Raw genomic sequence first — 22,008 nt, 5'->3', positions numbered from 1 at the left:
TTGTTGCAGATGTATTTGTAGTAACATCTTTTGTTGTCATCTTGATGAATGGGACTCACACAAGGGTACTGAGGGAGCTGGCCAAAGGGCTTGCCAAGACACTTTCTATCACTGAACAGCCATCCTGGCTCACCAGCAAGGTCCCAGAGGACTGGAGGTTAGTAAATGTGACACTCATCCACAAGAAGGGACAGAAGGAGGATCCAGGGAACTACAGGACTGTCAACTTGACCTTGGTGCTGGCGAAGGACATGGAGCAGATCATCTGGATGCTGGGCCTAGAGAGTGGTGAACAGTGGTGAGTGAGAGTGGTGAGAGTGGTGACCAATTACATCCACCTGGTAGCTGATTATGAGTGGTGTTCCCCAGGGCTCAGAATTGGGCCCAGTCCTGTTTAATATTTTCATCGACTCCCTGGATGAGGGGATCAAGGGCACCTTCAGCTCATTTGCAGATAGAACCAAGCTGGGAGGGACTGCTGATCTGCTGGAATGTAGGAACTCCATGGGTTGCAGGGGGACAGCCTGCAGGGGAATCTCTGCTCTGGTACCTGGAGCACCTCCACCCCCTTCTTCTCCACTGACCTGTATCTGCAGAGTTGTTCCTCTCACATATTTTCTGTCATCTCTCCAGCTGCTGTTTCTATTACATTTTTCCCCTTCTATTATCACAGAGGTGCTACCACTGTCCCTGATGGACTTGGCCTTGGCCAGCAACAGGTTCATCTTGGAGCTGTCTGGCATTGGCTCCAAGGGAAGCTTCCAGTAGCTTCTCACAGAAGCCACCCCTGTAGCCCCCTGCTACCAAAACCTGACCACACACACCAAATAAACCCTGAACCACTTTGAAAGAAATCCACTTTCCCACACAAGTGCACACAAGTGCTTTGAGTAGTTCATATTACACAGTGAGACTGTCACTCAAAATAAGCATTCCTAAAGCTTAACAGCATTCCTTTTTCTCCAACAACACTTCTTTTCCTTTGCCAAAGAAGGCTGGTGTGACTAATTAGTTCCCAACACTGCATTATTGTTAACAATAATATCACCTAGCCTATGGAGTGTTTTTCATCAGTAGATCAAAAAGTACTTAGGAAATAAGGCAAGTGTCATTACCTCATCAAGTAATAACTACTAAATAATCAGCTCTGCTGCTGCTTTAAGCCTTAAAAATGGTGTTTTAAAACCACGAAGAATCCAAATCATAATCTCCAAATAATACACCTTCTCTAGCAAAGAAGATTATTTATTGACTGTTCAGTGGAACTTAAGAAAGCTCCATGAAGCAAATAGGGAATATATTTGCCAAGATACCACACAGGATTAGAAGGGACCTTTTCAGTTATTGAGCTAAGGCCCAGTTGTCCCAGGCTGAAATATCATATAAGCCCTTTCTTAAAGATCTTGAGTTTTGCATTAGAACTAGTGAGAGCTTTTTGCATTTCATTAATCCCACTGAGAGACAGTGCCAGAAGTATATGGATCTGATGAACAGATATTTTCCTCTCGTTTCCATCCTAAATGTACTGTTGATCTGATAAAAACCATTTGTCCTGCTATTAACAGTATCTGTTCATGTGGAAAGCTCTGCCCTCTCTTGTGTATTTAGAAAGCTCTCAATTTGGTAAAGGAAATGAAAAATACAAGTAAGTCTTCCATTCTACTAATTAGCAAGGTCTATCAAGTTTTGCCCATGGCTATTGACATTACCTAGTATCCTCCAGTATCAAATCCAGCTTTCCTAAAAACATGTATTGAAACTTCAAGATTTAGTTCCAGAGCAGCGATGACCACCAAGGAGTCCACTACAATGAACTGAGATTATTCTTTCCCAAGGTGCCTTACTTTACACTTACCAACACTGAGCTAATCTGCCATTGGACTATGGTGGAGATTTCACAACTCCTGTTCACAATCTATCAGAACACTTCACACGCCTTCTGCTTTTCCTCCAGTCAAACTCTACCTAAATCTCCCACTGCTGCAATTTCAGCCTGTAATTTGTTATGTTCTGATCAAATCCACTTCTGTATGCAATGAAAAGTCTGGTCAGCTTGAAGTACTGAATACAAATGTGAAGTCCTTGTCTTCCTGAGAATTTCACTATTTATCAACCTTTCCCTCTTTAAACATCTAGGGAAGAGGTTTGACCTTCCTCCATATGCTTTAGAACACTGCTGAGATACACGTTTTTCTCAACAAACCTCTTCAGAAATAATAGTTCAAACATCTTGCATTACTGCTTATGTGAAGTTCTGATCTGTTTTACCCTATTTTTGCTACCTTAAGAAGCAAAGACCTTTTGTTTACTTTTTTCTAATTATCCTTAGCTGACATCAACATCAACTTGGTATCAACATTCTGCTGTTTTCTTTGGAGACAAGTAATCAATAGTATTAAGTAGGAATGTGTTTTTGTCCATATTCTGGAATCTCACAGCCATTATCTCATGTTCTTTTTCAACCAGCCATCTTGAAACAATATTGACTCTTTCAGTTCAGTCTCATAACTTTTCTTCCTTTTCTTCTGTTTCAGTATCCAGAAGTGTGCTTGTCCTTTTATATTTGCATAGAAAACAATTAACCAAAACATAAGTGTTGTATTTACTTCTTACATTTTTTGTGGTACACTGGGACTGTTAATTAGTTGTAGTCATTGTCTTTCAGTTATTCTTCATATTATTTTTAACCACATAACCACCAGCTGTCTTACTGGAGGGTTGATGATGTAAAGCCTCTGCTCTTCAGCTAGATTGATAATAAAAAGTGCTAGGAGGTCTAGGGAGGCTAAAATTAGCCATAAATAATCCTTGCACCATCAGCCATCACCAAAAATGCCTCACTTACACGGTCACTTTCCCCTTTCTGTTCAATATATTGCTCATTTTATGTTATATTTACTCTTGAGAGGACCAAATAAGTAGGTTTTTCTACAACTTTAAAACTCTGATTGAGTTAAATCCACAAACGCTTGATGACTACCAAATATCAATCATCAATTTGCAAGTTTGACTCGTAGCTTTCATTTCTAGAATAAATTTCACACAGAAAAATTCCCTGTAATTGCAAAAGATTGAAATCCAGAAGAATAATTTGGAAAGGATAACAACATGCACATTTTCATGATGCTGAATCCTTTCACACATTCTTGATGCTCAAATACAACATGGTTAGTGTACACCACAGGGAGGCTGCTTTTAGTAATATTGCAAATGATGCTTTCATAACAGAACTCAGTGTCTTCCTGACTCCTCAAGATAATACCCTCTCTTTTCCATATGAATCCCTGTTTTTTTTACTCCATCCCACAACCTGCAGTGCATGCATATCTTTTCCTTTGTCTTCTCTCCCTGCCTGGATTATTACAAAAAAGCCAACTCACAAGTATTCCATTCAGCTTCCTACCAAGAAATTGTTTATGACAAGTGGCAATGACACCTGAGAACTGTTCTTTCCTCACTCTCATTCATTAGCTTCTCCATCCCTAATTAAATTCTCACATTCTCAGTTTTCACCACACCATGAGAACATCTCTTCTGTGAGACGCACTAAAAACAGTTTCCAACCCTCACCAATTCTCTTTGCAATTCTTGCTCTCAAATGCTGAAAATCTGGTTCTTCGAACAAGCATCACATAAAATTACCATGAGTAATCCTTAAATCAGCTGAAGCTTTCTATTACCTGTATACCTCTAAGCAGAGTCTCAATTCCACCATAGCTGCTAAATCAAGTATGTTACTTTTGTGCATTTAAATGATAATTAGTACAACAACAACCCCTGTTTGGAAATGGCTCAGATTTTTCCATTATTTACGTGCAGTCAAAGTATGACATGTGCCAGGACCTTAGTGGAATACTTCTAAACAATATTCAAATAATATAAGATCTTCCTAATTCTTGTAATGTACTGCTGGATATGTAAGGTAAACAACCATTTAGTTATTAGAAATATAAGTCTGTTTAAATATGTAAATGTTTTCCCAAACAATTTGTTTCCATGGGCAATACCTTACCCTTAATAAAAAAATCACAGGAAATTACATGTCTCATCCTTCTCTGCACATCAGATACATTCACAGATTGTAGTATGGTGTAAACATTTTTTTTTAAACAAATATTACCAATATGCTTTGCTTCAAGCTGACAGTATTATTCTAGATTTGGGTCCCCTGAATCAACCTCCAAAATAAGTTATTATGCCAAATGAAGAAAACCAGTGCTATTCGCTGTAGATTTGATGCCGGAAAAGGTTCTGCCCTTTCTTGAGCAGTAGCAATTGCACTTTTGAACTTTTTCTAATGTCCCATTATTTCTAATGGCCTATTTTACCTTTAGATGCCAAGACAGAAAAATGGCTACTAATATAAAACAATAGTTATTTTTAAAGGGCCATTTCTAATACAGCTCAGGAAGTTTCTGTGCCTAGAAAACTTAGAGGACTACTGCAGTTCCAAGACTCATCCCAAGTGAGGAATATAGATAAAGACCTTTTTGGAAGCTAAAGAAAATGCAGTTATACATGAGTCTTCCTGGCAAGATGGAATAAATCAATACCCCAGTACAAAGAAGTAACAGGCTGAGCAGCCATCTTTTCTACAGAGATTTTAAAAAGTAATGAGAGATTCTGGAGTAAAGTTCTCGGGTATTTAACTGGATCCTCTTCAAATTTGAAGGGGTCTGTTTTTTCAATGGGAGAAATGCTGACTGAAACCCAGGAACTCAGAGCCAGTAATGCAAGAATGGCAGCATTCACAATCATGAACCTCTTAAATGCTTTCACAGCATATGCTGTTCAAATTAATCAGCAACCTCACTGTTCAGCCAACATATCCACTATCTAATACATGAAGTCTATCTGACACACAAAAGGACTAGCCATTTTTCTTTTGAGCTCCATTTGTTGCTTTGTCTTATTCTGATCTGTTCTTCTCTTAGAAACTGTAACTTCCTGCTGCTCCTAATGGAGAGTTCTGCTTTTAGAACCACTTAGAAGCCAGAAAACCTCCTGAAACAGGTGGGATATGCAGATTGCACATTAACACCTATACAGACAGTTCTTCACTGTCTGACTGCAGCCAACAGGTGACAGCAGCAGCATAATCTCAAAAATGAAGTTTAGGGCTTCTTTGTAAGGTAGGTTTGTGCCACTCTAAGATACATGTTATTTTAAACAGCTATTGCTATGTCAACTGGTACAATATCTCATACGACTGCTTTTATTGGTACATATGTCATTTTGGAAGCTGCTTTAACTGAGCTGGCAAAAGCCATTCCTGTGCTTCTGCAATGATGTTACCTATGACAATGACCTGTATAACTGCACGGGTGTAATTTATGGAGTTTTCTGTGTGGGTTCTTTCCTGTCATCCCCTGCTCCAGTGTGCTCCACATCCATATTGCACCGCAAATCTAACCACACTTCTGAGCAAAATAAATAAATGCGTACATACAGGAGCTGGAGACAGGGAGGATATGGAATTTTTCACAGGAACATGTAGTGAGTCACATACCAAAAGAACAATTCCCATAGTTTACAGTATCTTGATTTAACCCATCTTCCTCCTGAATACAATAAAAACCATGAGCCCCTGAAGCAGCTTTGTTGAAGAAATAATGTTCTTCTCTCCATCTCCTGACAGTGGTCTTCAATTAAAGCCTGCAGTGATGAAACTCACTGAGACTGACAGAGGAAATAAAAGGAGAGAAGCCACTGAAATGCATCTTTGGAAGCAAGAGTATTAAATGTCCCGCAGACATCAGTGCGACTGACAGCCACCAGAGCTTAGTGAAAAAAGAGAAGCGATAAATTAAACTTCTCATTGGGCCTGATGATGATTAATATCTCTTTTCTGATGAGCTGAAACTGCTTAATCTTTGCTATTAATATCAAATCACAGAGGTGCAAGTACGGTAGCTGAAGAGAAAGGGGGCATATGTGAATGTTTAAAATTTGTGGGAGGGAGAAGGGACAAAAATAACTGAGGTATGTTTTGCTCTTAAATCTCCTAAAGCAAAAAACTGAGAATGAAGCTGAGAATCACCATCAGCAACTCTGGAGTCAGGTTACTATGAGGCAGTTCTTGGGCAAACAAAGTTGTACAATTTAAAGGAGATAAATAGTAGGTTTCAGTTGCTTGGTTAAAGGCATTTGCATTCTACAGGAAAGACCACTTAATTCATCACATCTCCATTCAAGTGTACATGAGCAAGCAACTAATACCTTCACCCAACTCAAATAAGTTAGATAATTGTTATTTTCAGACTTACTTACCTCTGTGTATATTGGCAAAGCTTTGAAGAGAGTTAGCTGGAGTTCCTTGGAAACCAATAATTATGTATAGCTGTGCAGATGGATTTTTAAACTTGGTTTCTATAAGAATATTCTACAAAATGAAACCTCTCTGTTGAGACTTTTACCTTCAACCCTTGGGTTGTAATGCAATGAAGTAAGAGGTGAAATAGCTAAATCCCCTATAGCTAATACTCCTAGAAAACACTCTGTGTGTATTACATTCTCAGACCAAAAGAATTCTCTGTTAAAGTCAGTGTAGATCCCTTGAGATACACATTATAATAGTTTGATTAGAAGAGAATGAAAAGCATACTTTTATGGCACCCATTCATCCAAAAATATTATTCCTGCTAAAGTTAACAACCAAAATCAGAGAGTTAGGTTAAATTAAATCCAATGACAGGTAGAGAATTTACTGTTTGTGAATATTAAAACAGTGTGTGAGAGACTGAAATGTTAATGGTTAATGGACCATTTGCAAAAGTGGTAGGGTGCTTGGCTGAGGCCAGGTTTGCACTCCCTGCCCCCAACAGAAGGGAAAAGGAGAGGTTTTTGTCTGTGGTGGTGAAACTTCTGATCCACATAAGGCATAGAGGGTGCACACTCGCCACCAGAGGCTACAAGCTGGGTTTTGAGCTCAATAAGGGAGAAGGCCAGCGAGAAGCAGACCCGGGGGAGAGGCAGCTGCCACATCTCAGAAGGTGTCATAAACCATCAAAGACCCCCAAAGTGCACCCAGACTCATTTCTGGGGCCTTCCACCAGAGGACTGCACATAATCCAGTGTTGCAAGAGATCCACAGTGTTGTGCCCCACAGTGTAAAACTTCCCCCGCAGGGGAGGTGCCTGGGCATTCCACCTCAACCTAAGGGTATATTGACCCACTGGACTTTGTGTTTCTTGGGCTTCCCCAACCCCAACGGATCGAGACTGTGACCATCACTTCAACCAATGGGCACCCAAATTGCAACAATCAAGTCTCATCACTGGATCCATAGGTGGTGATATCTTTCTTCTCCTCTGTCTACTCTTTTCCTTTCTTTCTTCTTCTTTCTTTTCCTTATTTATTTTCTTAAGTGGTACCTCCATACCTTTATATTGTTATATTACTATGGATAATAATAACAAAAATGGCTACATATCTCCTTTCCATTGCAACCAAACTGTACTAAAATAAGCCCTACATATTTATATTTACAAACACCAATCAGTCAGTGTTGTTTTACTCTAATCCACCCCAAAGGATCTATTAACAAGAATCTGAGTTACCCTCACCTTCAGGGGCAGGTCGTAACATGGTGGTATGAGTTCAATACAATTCTAGAATGCTGAAATGCCTTAATGCAAGCAAAAAAATGGATGAGAAATCTTCCATTTGTTAATGCTCTAAAGGTAACTTGTAAACACTGTACACTGATTTTATGTTTTATTTGCAGAAATAAGATAACAATATTGATAAAATATAAATTTATAAGTCTTGATCTCATGAATAATTGGCTGCCAAATTAGTGCTCAAATAAATCTTTTTTCTTAAATTTAATGAACACTCTTTACCCGGAGCTGAAACTGTGATTTGATCCTTTCTGAAGGGTTATTTTTCACAACTGAAAAGGTACAGTAACCTGGAGCCCAAAACAAATATTTTGCTTGGGAAATTAGTTTTTCTGGACTAGGGTGGCAACCGATCATTCTGATAACTAGCTTCTATTAGCTATGGGAAGGTTAGAAATCATCCTATAAATTTATCTCTTTTTTTTAAACAGGTATATATCCTCGTAACTGTAGCACTGTAGCACTCTCATCTACAGTTCTCAACGTGATATTTCTTGCAGTGCACTTTATGTACTGCAATATCTCATCATCATGGCCGCTTATTTTACATGAAACTGAAACTGTTAAAATGATCCTTTTATATTATTTTTTTCCTCATCTACTTTTCACCTTTAACTTCCTACCTTGAAGCTATAACTATCCGAACAAGGCTTAAAGCATGTATTTTTAAACAAGGTGGAATAATTTATTCAGAGTTGTGCTACAATATTCCACCACCTTTAAGGCAGGAAGAAAAGCTTTGGTGTATCTAGAATGCATGGGTCAGATGCAAGAATTACCAGCCTGCATTATTTTATCAGCTCTACAATAAAATACAGCCCACACTATGCAAGATGTTAGAGACATTGATTGTTAACATTCACTCTGATGGTAAAAATCCACAGATCTGCAGAAGCCAATAAAAAAAACCAGAAACTGTTCTCAGTGATTTTGAGACAAATCTACAAATTTGTCTGCAAGGTCCATTTTGAAACACAAATTAAACAAAAGACTGCTGCAACTACTCTAGGAGAGAAGCACTGACATGTAAACACTGAAAGATGAATAAATAGAAAAAACTGGAAAGGAAGAAAATAGTGGGGAGAAACACAACTACTTAATCACATAATAAACAGATATCTCTTTCATATTTTTTATTCCAGTAATTTCTCCAAGAGTTTTCCAGCATATAAGAATAATTCTATCTTATTAGCTATGGCTTTATTTCAGCTCCAGAAATAATCCTCTATACATTACATGAATTGTATGCAGCATCCTTTGATATTAAACTACACTCTGACAGCCTCAATCCTGTGTTTAGAGAGCCAAATGAGGATGCTATTGTAGCACCACCACCCATAACTGCACTGGGTTTAATCTGCTCAGGAAGAACAATAATCACTTTGAAGATGTAGGGGCCCAGGTTTCACTGGCTAGATAACAGCCCACAAGCTGCCCATGTTTCTTCTACCCCGAATAGTACCTGTGCTTGCTCAATTAGAGCCAACACATGCAGGTCTGACTGTACTACAATCACATCTTCAGTTCACTTTGTAGATACACATTTTTGGTTTTCAATTCAGGATTAATAAATCCAAGCTGGTAAGCTACTCCAGGTGTTTGAAAGCATCCATTGGTGATGGTGATTTCACTGGGCATCTACAGAATTCAGGAAGCAGTATGCACAGAGCAGGTCACACACCTCTTCTTTTGGATAGGTATAGACCCATTATTACAAGTTTACTGGAAAAAGTATCTCATTAAGAAACACTTCATTGGGACAGTAAAATATTTTAACTAGGCCTATAATTTTTTAAAAGTAAATATACCAAACAGAAGCAAATTCTCCTTCGGACCGTGAATTTAACCTAGGAAAATGTGATGATTCTCTAATTTTTTTGGTAATTTTCACTTCACTACTTTCAGTTCTCCCCTCCTAATTACTGATCTCTGCAAACTCTGGCATTCAGCAATTTCAAAGGTAAACAGAATTATAAAGAAAAAAAAAAAGGAGATTTAAAACCTTGCTTTTTACATCCTGAACTTTGCCAGTTTCACAGAACAATAGAGAAGGACAGTCATGCCACAGGTTAGGAAAAAATCATTACAGCAGGATAGCTCAAACGGCTTGAACATGGTTAAACTTGAAGAGAATCTCAGGCAAAAAAACATATCAGCCTCCAGGTCATCAAGTTTTCCACTTATCGTTGGTATCTACAAAGTTGAGTGAACCAGGATGACTGCTGTCAGCCCACGTTTTTGAAGTTAGCTGTGCATTTCACTCAGTTGTCCAAGGATACCTAGATACTTAAAAAAAACACCCTCTTTCAAGTCTGAAAACAAGAATTACAAAGCAACACAAGAGAGGTAAAACCTCAAGGGGAGGAAATAATTACTCAGCTGAACAATTTAATGGCTATCATGTCTGAAAAAATGTTTGAAAAGGGTAAGGAGGGAATAAAAGAGATATGTTGAAGATACTGGCAGTCTTAAGTCAAGCCTATCTAAACCACATCCACCCAATAACAGGATATTAACCTTCCCAATCAGTAGCTTTTCCTAATCCATGCCAGAGCATTACCTGCAGGACGTAAGAATGACCACATGAGACAAATTTGAATGACTTCTTTGAACTTATTTTTAACTTGACTCCTCCTCCTGCTGGTATTATACACATTTAAATAAATGTCCCAAATATAAGTTTCAAAAGTACTGAAAGGCATTAGAGATTTAATTTACTGTCTAACAAGAAAGATTTTGATTTCAAACTTTTTCCTAACCTGAAAAACCCCTGCAAATTTAAAAAACCCAAAAACTCCACAAAAATCAAACAGCCTTAGTTAATTGTTCTGAGAATCAAAACCTAAATTTTCATTTCCGTCTTTTAAAATATCTCTGTTTTAGGTATTTTTTCATCCTATGCATATATATTTGATGACCTGCTTGCCTGTTTGCCCCCAAAGCTCATTGATTAATTTCAAATTACTTTGTTAGAGGGAAAGAAGTCAGAGGTAATGAAGCTTCCACAGTTGCCAGGAACACAGACAGAGAGATGAGAAATGCTATACATTCCACCATTGAGAAATATACTGCAGCACGAGCTCAAGATTTATTTAGGTACCAGGAGATCCATATGGGAGCTAGATTTTATAAATGCCCTAATTGTAGGAAAAGCAACTTCAACATCAATCAGCTGCATGACATCAATCACATCAAGTCAGGCTACATTAGTTCCAGCACTCAAAGGAGTTCTGGTCTACTTATACTGCACATTTTGTTTCAAAAAGCCAAGCAGTACTTCTTGAGTTCTTTGAAAAAAGACATTTAAGCTCATCTTGCTTTTCTGTTTTTCTACAGAAAAACATGTTTTGACTAAGAAGTTAGTAAGTACTTATCTTTGAAACAAAAAAGGAGGAATAATCAGGAAACAGCTCTCCTACTGTTAGTCTTCCACAAAGACCCAACGCAATTTGGGCATCCAGATGTCCCTTCTTCTTGGGAGAAATTTGCTCACCTCTGTGTAAAGCAACTTTTATAGACAGTATTTTTCCCAAAAGTTTGTTCAAAGACTGAGGAAGACAACGATGAAACAAAAATCTTGAGAAATCCCACAGAATATATTCAGAGTAAGCTGCTGTTCCAAAGAAGCAGGCCCCTTATTCGTGCTCAAAGAATTTCTTTTCATTCTGACCTTTATGTTTCTGCCAGAAATGAAAAATTAAAAGATGACTAGAAAAAGAAAGCCAAGAGAAAACTGGTGTTTAGAAACAAAGAAACATTCCATCCAATCAAGAGATTGTACAGAGACACAAGCAGGTAACCTTACAGCTCCCTTTACTTTTATGAAAGGATAAGTATGTACTTAAAGAGATGAGTGTGAAAAGAAAATGTGTGTCCCCTGTATACTGGAATGTAAAAAAAGCAATGCAGACTTGCTTTCATTTGGCACAGTACACTGACAAAAGAAGTGCTCATTGCAAGATTCATGGCTTTTTCTGAGATGATAGTATCTTGGTTTAAGGATTTAAACTCCTGGCAAGCTAAAGAAGAAACAGCACTGACTTCAGCATTCAGGCATTGAGCTATAGTGGACCTTATTAGTTAAAGACAAAATGGTATTGCAGCACTGTAAGTATTTAGTTTAATTAAAGAGTGGTTGAGAAGAAAAAAAAAAAAATCCACACTCCTCACTAACTCTACAATTTGACCTCCAAAAGCTCCTCATGAACAAGTTGTATTTTGGCTGAGATTCTTGGCTTAAGGCCATTCTTGTTTTGCTACAGAAACTACTTAAAATTTCCTGTCATTGCTCACAGGCAGACTATTTATATAATGGGGAGAAAAAGTATTTTTCATATTCACTTATTAATTTTATTTTCTTAGATGATGGACAGATAAGGCTTCTCAAGTCTGTAAAACAAAATAAATGCAGGAACACTGAATTGTAAATTAAAGATGATGAGCTGAGGACAAGATTGAGCTTTTATAGCATGGACCTTCTGGTCAACAGCGTCCTTCAACCAAACTTCAGCAGTATTCTGTATAACCAAATCACAAGGGTTTTGTAGGACAAGTTTTCCAAGATAAAGCAAACAAAACTCCACATAAGCCTGAGGTCTTCACTATCATGATTTATTTTATCCTTGTAGGATCTCCGACTATATTAAAGAAGGTATAGTGATTGCAGTAGACATAGAGGTGCTTCCATGACAATTTTCTATGTCCTAAAAAAAACAAGACAGGAGCAGACCACTATCATTTACTCCAGAATGGATATGAAGGGGTTGCTATCTTAACTAAAGATAGCCAGTCTTAACTAAAATACACCTCCTGTAAACCTGCTTAGGCACCCATCACAGTAACAACCTTCCTACATACAGAGGCATTCTTTTCAGGACTTTTTTCTCAGAATTTTATTAAATAGACAGGATCAATACAGAAGCTGAAGCTTCTATTTTAAATGGACACTGGATTAAGTTTTCTTGTTTAATCCTGTTGAGACACATACCAGATAAATTCAGGCCCACTGAAGGAAGTGTAATAAAAAAGCAGTTCCAGTATTTGCTCCTTTCTGATTACATTGCCTGTAAAGGGATTATTTTCTGATGTTTGTTCATCAGTTGCAAGTGTCTGATAGACATTTTAGTAATTAATTATTTGTTTGCCTCTTCCTATGACTAACTTATTGCAAGCATTAAAAATTCAGGCAGTTTTCATCATGCACACAGACCATGTGATAAACTTTTGGCACTTAACTGGATAAAGCTGAAGTCCCAGAATCAGTTTTCTGATTCAAGTATTCACAAATATGATTTCAAAATCTACTTCCTATGAATATTAAATTGGATATTCATTGTTTCTGTAGACAGTCTTCCCAATTAACATATTCACTAGAATATTTATGGAAACATACTCAAAAAGAGTGTGAACAGCATCAAAGTGAATCCATTTAAATACTAAGATGAGTATTTGCAGCCTTCCTTCAATTTATTTCATTGTATTTGATGAGGTGTTTGCCCAACTCTGGCTTCAATTGTATCTCTACAGATGACTTTGACTAAAATGAATTGTCAGACAATCACAGTCACCCAAGACTGGAGTTAAAAGAGGACAATCAAGGAAAGCAAGTCCCAGGAAAGAAGTCAGGCTCTATTTTTTAAAATGTTACCCTGAGCAGTTAAAAAAAAAAAAAAAGAGTCAACTGCTCTCTCACAGACTCCCTGCATGATCTCACACAACTTTTCAATTTTTCATCTTAAAGCTACATTACTGGCTCTTCCTTTCCCGTGAATTATGTTCTGCACAGGAGCCCTACACACATACTCTAGGACTTACAACCTCAAGTGGATCCACCACGCAGAGACTGGTAACTCAAGTGTATTTTCAACCTGTCAAAATGGAGTTGACTGGAAATCTGCTGAGGGCACAAAGCCACAGTGGACTTTTTTTTTTTTTTTAGGAATCAGGAATCTAGAAAGCGTGGTCAAATTACAGTTCCAAATCTCCATTTACACATGACATTCATGATAAAGGGGATAGGAAAGTGCTGCATATATAGCTTGGAAAATGAAGCTATTTATGAAGCTACTGCTGGTTAGTGAAATTGCTATTTTCTTTCTAATCAAAATTCATCATGTACTATTTGATTATTTCTTTTTCCCTGTTTTAAATGCGCTTCACCCTTCCTACTCTATTACTTTGTCTTTTGAATGTAATCTAAGAGTGTTGGAACAATTAGCTTTTTCATTCAATGTAACTGATAACTGAAATTATGCTGTCCTTGTGCGTTATTAAAAACAATAACAGTAACCAGGTATGTTCAAAGGCTATACAATATTCAATACCATGTTTAATATTCTAGTTCATAACCTTAATAGACATTTATACATGATTAATGAGGCTTTTAGTAGCTATTGCTGTCACAGCTTGGGTAATACCACCTCCAATGAATATTCTAAGGGAATGGTCTTACTGGCAGTGCCTGAGTGACAACTGTGAAGTAGCAGGCTGACATGTACTTCCTGACAGAGAACAAAACACAAAATAAAACAAAATTCTGTCTTAAGGAATTGCAAACTATTTCAAAAGCAGAACATGGAAACTGACTGCACTAAGGCATATTTTATATTACAGGTTCACTAACAAAGCTTTTAAAGGGTTTCTAAATGTGATCCCACTACCATGCTATGGCAAATGAATAACTGAAGTTCTTAGATACAAACACATGTATGAGCAATGTAATCCCTAATTACATCAAGAACATATAATTGGCAGACACAGCACTGCAGATACCATACCAAAGAGAGACATTTGAGTCTAGAGCCCTGAAACATACAAATAAAGAAAAAACTTGCAAAGGAATGAAAAAAAAAACCACACTAAAGTTTTTGCTATGACAGCTCAGCTAGGTCAGTCTTTTTCCTTATACAGAGAGGTGATTTGACTACTATATGTTAAGTATCTTCAAATAGAAACATAGCCAGGCCTGGCAGGCCAATAATTAGCATGGATTCACCAAAGGTAAATCAACCCGACCGCCTTCTGTGATGGAATGACTATGAAGAGGAGACAACTAATTGATGCAATCTCCCTTCAACAAAGCATACAGCATCCCTGTATCAAATTTGGGATTTTATGGTCTACATGGGTGGACCAGATGGGTGAAAAAGTATCTGGAATGCTAGGGTCAAAGGGTGATGGTTACTCATTCGTGCTCTGTTTGGAAGTTAGTTCCACATGGAGCTCCTCCGTGTCTATTCTGTGACTAGACCTTTCCAGTCTTTTCATCAGTGACATGCAGAATTCACCCATATCAAGACTGCAAATGGCACCAAGTCTGGGAGTTGCAGTCAATAAACTCACAGGCAAGGGTGCCACCCAGGGGACCTAGAAGGAGTGAACGATGCCTAGGAAAGACTAACCCTCTCATAACAGCACAGGCTGTGGACTAGCCCTCCTGGGAAAAATCTGCAGTCCTGGTATAGAGAACATTAAAAATCATCAACAGGAACATAGCAAATAGGCTGAGGAAAGTGACCATTTCCCATTACTTGATACTCATTAGACCACATCTGGAACACTGAGTCCAGTCTGGGGTCCCAAACAGAAAACATTGATGAAGTTCAGAATAGGGCTATGAAGTTGTACAGGGGTTGAAGTTCTTGCCCTGGGCTTGTTCAGCTTGAAAAAGAGAAGGCTCTGTGGGACTTATCAGCAGCCCCTTAGTACCTACAAGCAAGCTGCAAGAATACAGAACTCAACTCTCCGCATTGATACATGGGGAGAGGAGGGGTGACATCAGACACAAATTGAAGCAAGGAGGAGAAACTCTTTCACCTAAGGGCAATCAAGCACTGGCCCAAGTTGCTCAGGAAGGCCATGAAGTCTCTGTCCTTGTAGGTTTTCAAGACACTACTGAATAAAGGCCTAAGATATCTTGTCTGATCCCAAAACCCACACTGATTTGAGCAGGACTTTAACGAGAGGACTCCTGAGGCCTCTTACACACTGAATAAATAAGTGAGTCTATGAAGACGCCAGGTATTGACAATATCTTTTAATTTAGTGGAGAAAAGTCTAAAAAGAACCATTTACTCAAATCTAAAACTGGATGAATGGAAAAGAAAAATTCTAGTGCTGTGATTAATCAAAGAAACTAATGCCAGAAGACAGAGAGAACTCTTCACTTCTGTCGGTTTCAAATCAAGGTATAACGATGTTGCAAGACAATTTTTTTCTCAACTATATAGAATGACAGGATGACACAATTAGAGAAGACCTCTAAGATCATTGAGTCCAACCGTTCACCCAGCACTGCCATGTCCACCACTAAACCACGTCCCTAAGTGCCACATCTACACCTCTTTTAAATACCTCCAGAGACAGGGACTCAACCACTTCCCTGGGCAGAGTGTTCCAGTGCTTGTCAACCCTTTCCACGAAGTAATTTTTCCTAATATCCAAACTAAACCTCCTCTGGTGCAACTTGAAACCATTTCCTCTTGTTCTATTGCTTGTCACCTGGGAGAATAAAGCCACCCCCACCTCACTATAACCTCCATGGAGAGCTCAAAATATGAGCAAATTGTGTGAACCATTGTGGAGAACAAAACAAGAAGTTATATAAAATAACAAAACGGCTTTAACTCATTGCACATAATATCTACAAGTTAAGGAAAATGAGGTTAAATAAATATCTAAGTGACCTTAGTTCTCAACCAATGAAGATTAAATAATGCCCCATCCAAAAAGAAAAAGAAAACAGATACAGAAAAGTAACTGAAAGAGTTACTAACTAAATCATTTCCAGCCCTTTTCCAGTGCAAGGCTTTGTAATAGGTAATGGGTTTTGCTCCCTGGTTTGCATTTAAGATTAATTCACACTGAGAGCTTTAAGTCACTTCAAATACCACGTAGCAGCAAATTTCAAGATTTGTATTGAGTTCTCTGTAAAAACAAAGGATTCTACACACAGAGGAATTTAAAACACTATGGCATTATCAACTGTGGACACAATTAAAATAGTCATTACCTCAAGGCAGGATAATATTCTTCTAAAAGCAAAAAGGTGAGGCCTGCATTTGCTCAGCTTTCAAAAATCAAACAAAGTCAGTACTGTTCTGCCTGACAGATCATTAGTTTTCAAGTATGCAGCCAGGACCCCTCATATTTCCAATTTAACATGAATTCCACAAGTGTTTCATTCTAGAATGAGCTCACAGCATTACTGAGCATTAAGGTAGAATTTTAATAATCAAATAAATTTGCATAAGCAAACATTTGTACCTGGCATGTAACTAATTCAGAAGTGTATGTAATATACACTGAAAATCTTTATATGTTCTTGTAATTTAACTTGGAAACCCATTTTGTTTCAAAACAAAGCACAAAGTTGTCAGCCAAGGTTACATGAAAGAAGCTTGACATTTTAAACAATGCCTTTTTAAAATTATCTGGTTGTTAAATAGTGTCTGAACAGTTTTTAAAAGGTTGAAACACCTTTCCTCGTGCTAAGATAAATAAAAGGGCTGAACGGGTTTTTTTTACTCTTGCCAAAATAACACAATTACTATTGCCAAACATAAAATGTTCCATCTCCACAACAAACAAACCAACCAACCAAACAAAGCTACAAAGTAACAAAAACCAGGAGAGCCAGAATCTTCAAACCTCACCTAACTGAAATATTACTGCTGAAATTCAGTAAGGCCACTAAAAAAACTTCATCAGACAGGAAATTTAAAAGGCAAAGTAGTGATTATGGCAAGTCTCATTATAAAAAGTGCTCATTATACGGCTGCAAGTCAATGTACCTATAAACTGGAGGATTTCCACCTCAAGAAAGAAGGGGACAGAAATATATTCCTCCTATAGAAACCCACTGCCACTTACATGGATGTGGATTCAAACTAATTTTATATAAAGAAATTTCATATAGGTATTCATTGATTTTCTGTGTTGGGCACATCTGAAATGAGATGTTAATTTTAATTAAAAGTAAAAACTTACAAGGCATAGGATAGATCAACTTTTAAAAATTAGAAAATACAGAGAAGAAATGAGTAAAGTGGTGGGGTGGAGGGGTTGTTGCACTTTTTCAAAGTTCAGAGATGAGTAGAAAATTAAATAACCATTGCCAGTAATTAACTCAACCTCAGCAGTGAGAACATGGTAAGGAAGGCCCTTTGTTGAAATCTGCACCTTGGGAACTATTTCATACACAAGTCAAATGAGATTTATTTAAATAAAATCACTGATGACTGATCTGCATTTGTCTGCCCAGATACAAATCATTCAACAGCCCACCACCCCTCCTCAGCCATTATTCCTCTCCTACCTTCAAAACTCCCAGCAAACAGATAAATCCATGTAATAGCTGGGACAAAAAGGACGGTCAGAGAGGCAGCCAAGAATTTCCGTCGCCCTCTGCAGATTCCCAGCATTCTCTCAGGAGTGCAGATTCCAAACCCAAAGTTGTTCCTATGTCGGAAGCAAATAGTCCACAGCCTCCCACATATTACTCCCTGAAAAGGAAAGGAAAAAAATATTTCAACAGCTTATCCCTCTACAGAAAGTTATAGACTATGCCAGCATTCCTAAAGAGTTAAAAGAACAAGGCTAAAAATAGCGTTACTGCAACTGCAATGGCAATTCTCAAAATTATCCACAAGCTACTTAATAATAACGCAAGTTTCAGAAGTCAGACTAAGACAGTAAGCCAATGAAACACATCATATCACCTAAATACACACTAAGCTCCACCTTACCAAGAGACATCACCTTTATTTGTGGTTTTGCCCTCATTTTACTCTACAGGAACTCTGGGCTCTTTGACGCCCATGTGTGCTGGGGTTCCAGGGCAGATAAGAGAAAGGCACCCATATTTCTTCCCCTGCTCCCAAAGAGCAAAAGTCACACTACTGAATCAATAAGCTGGCTGTACAGTTGGTCATGAATTCAAGAGAGTGAACCAGAAAAGGAAAGGCAAAGTTTGAGGGTAGAGGGATGTTATTAAAATGACCCACTTTGCACATCAAAAACCAAGGCTGATGAACTGCTATATTAAAGGGGAAAAGAGAAAGTGCAAAATGGGCAAGGAAACATGGTTAATCACAAAGGGGATATCAGGAGCTTTAGGCTGTATGCCACGAAAAAAGGAGCAGATTCTGGTGAGTAACACTTTTTTTATTAGGGAAAAAATAATTCTGATCTTAATTTGAAATAATTGTTCTGCATTTCAGAGAGGCCAAAATGACAAAACAATATGATGATTTTTATTCACAGGAAAATGAATATTCCCACACCAGTGCAGGCATGCAGGGTATAAAAATAATGTTTCATATTGATTGCAGTTTTGTTTGAAAGGGAAGGAAAAACAAGTTGGAGAGGGAAACAGAGATATTAAGTCCATGAAAATCTAGTTCAGGTTTTGTGTGAAAGGGCTTAAGTTTTTCAATTCTAAAAATAGAACTGGTCCACAAAAATTATAGGGAAAAAACCACAGATTCTGGCAGTACAAGGTGTTTAATAACAGTGCCCTTTGACTTATGCTTAAACTAGCACTAGAGTCAAAACAAGCAAAGAAAGCATTTCTACAGTGACATATTAACAATGGCTGCCGTGTGTCTTGAAAGTATGTCTGATCTCTACAGCTCCAAATACATTGCAGTGAAAGTCAATTCTGAGATTAAATTACAGCAAAAATGAGAATTGGAGACAAGAGAAATGGGTTCAGACAAAAACCTTTGATACTGGAGATACCTGACTGCAGTAATCAGGCACACTTACAGCTGTTGCTTGAACATTCAATAGAGCCCACTTTACTACTCTACAGTTAAAGAGGCATGATAGTACTCTGACCTTGGAACTGATAAAATGGACTATAATTTGTCCAGAGCCAGCACAAAAAGCATTCCATTGTGTCAGCTTTTCAACGCAATGAATGCCTCACCACAGAGATTTTGCACAAAATATGTGGACAGACTTAATATTAACAACTGTGGTATTAGAGTCACTCAGTGTTAGACAGAGACACACATTTGGTAGATAAATTGTGGAGAACTCTTATCTTTATTCACTGTATTTGGATAATGATTACATTCCATTTCTTTTCCTTATATCACATATCTTGTACAACTACTCTAAAGAGAGTCCCTTACATGCCTGCTTGAAAACCACTGATAATTTCCCTGGCTTCTGTGTTTATATGCATATCTAGTATAAAGTGCACAGAATCACTTATGTTAGGTAGGAAATCTTTAATTTATTTATTTATTTTTCCTTTAGTGTCATGGTACGCACCACTGACATCAGTCCGTGCATGGAAAAATAAACCTTTGAAAAGACGAACTCCCAAGCACGGTCATTTGCCAATAGCCACATCTTGTAACTCAACGTGCACTGGCTGCATACTGCTCCTATCAATGACACTGTAAAACCCACAGGTAACAAAGTAAGAGTCAACACTGCATGTTTCTGAAATCATGCTGTTACAAGTACACTGATACAAGTTTCTGATGTAACCGTAACCAGACTCTGAGGCCTGGGGTTATAGCGCTGGTAGTGGATTACTTCATCCTGGGGTGGCCTTTTTAGGAAATAATTTGGTTTTTCCTATATATTCTTTTAAATATCCATACAAGTTAAGTTCCCCAACAGGTTGATGTGGAGGATGGAATCCAGCTTTTCTGCCCTATGAATGCAAAGTACTCTGACAAATCAAAAAGGTATAAGGAGCAACATTTAACACCCAATTCAGCTATGAAGGAAAACTAGGAATGTGGCAAATTCAGTTTTCTGCAAACTGTCATCATTCAGACAAAACAGACAAATCATTTTGCACATTCATGTGCATCTTTTATCTAACTAGAAAGACATTTGGGAAAATCCTAAACAGACAAGTCAGCCTGTGATGAATCACCCTAGGAAATGTTGAGATACTTCTTTTATTAGTGCTTTAAAAGAGCCATAAACTATTTTAAATGAAGCTTCTACCATCTCCCCACCTCCCCAAAGTTGTGAATAGCTTCCCTTGGGTCTTAAATATTCATTTTTAGTGTATAAAATCACCACACCTGCTGAGTACTCTTTTCCAAATTAGATGATGCATCATGTGCAGCCCCTACACAAGCAATTATATAAAAGGTCCATGAATGGTAATGAAGATGCTTAGCTTAAAGGAAGAGCTGTGGACTCAATCATGTATTCACTATTGGTTTTTATTCAGAAAGAATTTTACCTAATATGCCATGGTAAAATAAATTGAAAGAAGGCATTGCAGTTCTTTGACTTGGTTTTCCTTTCAATTCAACAGGTGCCAGACTGACATCTGGCATGAAAAGAAAATAATTGACAACCACTGGCTGGAGCCAGGGCCGAGCACAAAATAGGATAGCACATTTCTGACATAAGAGGTTGCCACTGCCTTTCAGGCTGCTCCTACAGTATCCACTGCTTTTCAAGCACAACCCTACTAAACCAGACTGTCACCTGCCTAAAAGGTATTAGAATGCAGTTTCATGGTACAGGGTAAAAATTAAGCTACTTTGGGTGTGACATTGCTAGGTATATTCATCTTTTCAGTAATAGCAAACACTGTAAAATGGTTCACTTCATTTACACAAACCCATGTGGTGTTCCTCCTGATAATTTTCAGTCTCAACAACTGTGCTAAATGAGTACCTGTACTCAGAAATACAAAGTATGAAATACATCAGAAAAAAAAAAAGTATGAAGGAATAACTGGCCCATTTAAGTACAGGACTTAGGTGTGATACTCTGATCAAAAAATAGCCCATGCTGCTTCTTTATCTGTTGGCCAGTGTTAGCATTTTCAGATACATCTCACTGAGCCACAATGAGCATCTGCATCTTTAACCATCTTTATTGGGTTTATCTCAAAGCAAGGGAGATCAAAATTAGTCCCAGAGTGAAAGGGAATGGTTTTGTTTGCAGTTTAAAACATGGTCTCAGTTACACTCCTCCGGATACAATCAGATTTTCTGCCTGTGTGACAGATACAGGAATGTGCATGCATTCCAAGGCACTGCTCTACCTTGCCTTCAATTGTGCTCCAAGTGCATCATATAATTACAGTTTAGAAATCTGATTCAGTAAGCAAGACCCACAAAAGCTACCTGTATGAACATCATGCATGTTATGTTTTGCTGTCAGTATGTCAAATGCTCTACGCTTCTACAATACACCAGTTCAAGATCTATAAAACCTACTGCACAGGAGCAGTTCAACAGACATTTATGCTGCAACCTCAAGCCAGCTCACCCCTGACTACTGCCCACAGTGCTACAAAAGGCTACTAGCTTGGACAATACCTATGTGAGATTTACAGTGGGAATTAAAATAATTTGGGTTTCTCATTGCAAAGACTTACTCTTGATCTTCTTATGAC

At 37.9% G+C, this 22,008-nt stretch overlaps 1 protein-coding gene across 1 annotated transcript in view; it reads right to left on the bottom strand.

Annotated features, from left to right (window-relative positions):
- Positions 1-22,008, bottom strand: part of LARGE1 (LARGE xylosyl- and glucuronyltransferase 1) — a 281,360-nt gene that overhangs the window by 179,497 nt on the left and 79,855 nt on the right. Inside the window, 1 exon segment of the mRNA XM_050323702.1 lies at positions 17,938-18,124. Coding sequence (XP_050179659.1) covers positions 17,938-18,043 — 106 coding nt within the window. The 5' untranslated portion in view covers positions 18,044-18,124.

Source organism: Myiozetetes cayanensis, unplaced genomic scaffold (assembly GCF_022539395.1).
Source record: "Myiozetetes cayanensis isolate MyiCay16 unplaced genomic scaffold, myiCay2020 scf3, whole genome shotgun sequence".
In the NCBI taxonomy this organism is placed as follows: domain Eukaryota; kingdom Metazoa; phylum Chordata; class Aves; order Passeriformes; family Tyrannidae; genus Myiozetetes; species Myiozetetes cayanensis.
Note: the sequence above shows the minus strand (reverse complement) of the source record. Positions and strands in the feature narration are given on the sequence as shown.